Below are 1,543 nucleotides of genomic sequence, written 5' to 3'. Positions count from 1 at the left end.
TGTATGAAATGTGCTATACAAATAAACTTGCCTTGCCTTGCCTGGCCTTTGTTGCGCTACTACCATTATTCCAGGTCGACAGGTGGCGCTAGAGTGTGACGGCACTCTAACTATCCATGAAGAGAAGAAAACACATACGCTAGTTTACACGACACACGTGTTAAACAGAAACATGGGCAAAAGAAGGCGAGGAAATCAAGAGATTACCAATTTAACTAAGAAACAGAAGAAACATCTAAAAGAATTTGGAGAACAGCACCCTTTTCACGATAAGTAAGTATAGCGATGTGTTTTTAGACAGTATAAGTTACATTGGGAGCTTCAAGTAGCAAGGAACGTTACTTACACTTTTAATGGTTTCGTTTTTTTAGTGTTGTTGATAGACCGGAGAAGACTCAGATTTTGCGCTTGGTAAGTAATTCTAGACTAATATTCTTTCTTTTGCCATGACATTACGGATTGATCCTGAAGGTCCAGAAACCTCTTTCTGAACTCAGTCAATAAACCAGGTGAATGAGAAGCATTTGGCAGCTGAATGCATGTACACTACGATTAATATTGCATATAGGACAAGTAGTGTGGAAAAATGTGTTTGGGTAGATCTGATCAGGGAAGCTGCCCCTGGTTTAATCTTAATAGTTTGCCACGCAGGTTGAAGTTTTATTGTTCATGTTTTGTTTCAAACCATCACATTAAAAGTGTTTCTGCACCTGAACAGCCTGACAGTCCACAGCACCCTGAACATGACAGTAAGGAAGACAGTGATGAAGAGCAGCTGTCTGCTTATCAGAAACTGCTGACCACCATGATCCAAGGTGCTGATGACAACAGTGAAGATGAAGAAAGTGACGGTGAGGATGACGGAGAGGAAGTTGAAGGTAAGATCTTTTACAGTCTCATACTTTACACTTTTCGATATTAGTTGCGGTGCTTTATCTGAAAAGGTCTAATGGCCTATAATTAACTTTTTTTTTAATTAGGAGAAAGTGAAGAAGAAGAGGAGGAGGAGGAGGAGGAAGGTAATGATGCTGAGGAGGATTTAGAAGAAGAGGAGGGTGGAACACCTGATAATTCACAAAATAAAGAGCACCCTGAAAAGACAAAGGGAGATATAGAAGAGAATGAAAAGGTTGAGACGGAGGGAGAATTTACAGATAAGAAGAATGAAGCTGCATTCTGTCTGGAGACCAACCTGCCTGCGGAAGGAGAGGAAAACATGGGAGCGCAGGAGGAGGAAGGCAAGACATTCCCATGATTCATCAGTCCGACTCTTTGAATTCTGACCTGAAATGATTTATACATGCTTGCAATTTATTGTTTTGCAAACTCTTAAGTGTTCAAGCCTGAAAAGATTGATTTCCTTAAGAAGCAAACTGAAAACCTAGGCCCAACTAGAGTTAACCTAGAGCCTCTCTGGTTATTGTAGACGTATTTGCGAAGCACCAGGAGACTGAACTGAGTGAAGAGGAAGTGGGACAAATCTTGCAAGGATCAAAGATCAAGTCTCAGGTTAAGGTATGTAACTTGTAAGATTTTTTTTTTT

General features: G+C 40.4%; 1 protein-coding gene across 1 annotated transcript in view; it reads left to right on the top strand.

The window, feature by feature from the left end:
• Nucleotides 1-68: 68 nt before the first annotated feature.
• Nucleotides 69-1,543, top strand: part of LOC107579369 (digestive organ expansion factor-like) — a gene marked incomplete at its 3' end in the record, with an annotated part of 4,543 nt that continues 3,068 nt past the window's right edge. The window contains exons 1-5 of the mRNA XM_016265202.1: nucleotides 69-273; nucleotides 372-411; nucleotides 719-878; nucleotides 981-1,238; nucleotides 1,427-1,515. Of these exons, the coding sequence (XP_016120688.1) occupies nucleotides 173-273; nucleotides 372-411; nucleotides 719-878; nucleotides 981-1,238; nucleotides 1,427-1,515 (648 nt within the window). The remainder of the gene's footprint in view (nucleotides 274-371; nucleotides 412-718; nucleotides 879-980; nucleotides 1,239-1,426; nucleotides 1,516-1,543) is intronic.

This window comes from Sinocyclocheilus grahami, unplaced genomic scaffold (genome assembly GCF_001515645.1).
Source record: "Sinocyclocheilus grahami isolate Dianchi unplaced genomic scaffold, SAMN03320097.WGS_v1.1 scaffold16872.1, whole genome shotgun sequence".
NCBI lineage: Eukaryota > Metazoa > Chordata > Actinopteri > Cypriniformes > Cyprinidae > Sinocyclocheilus > Sinocyclocheilus grahami.
Note: the sequence above shows the minus strand (reverse complement) of the source record. Positions and strands in the feature narration are given on the sequence as shown.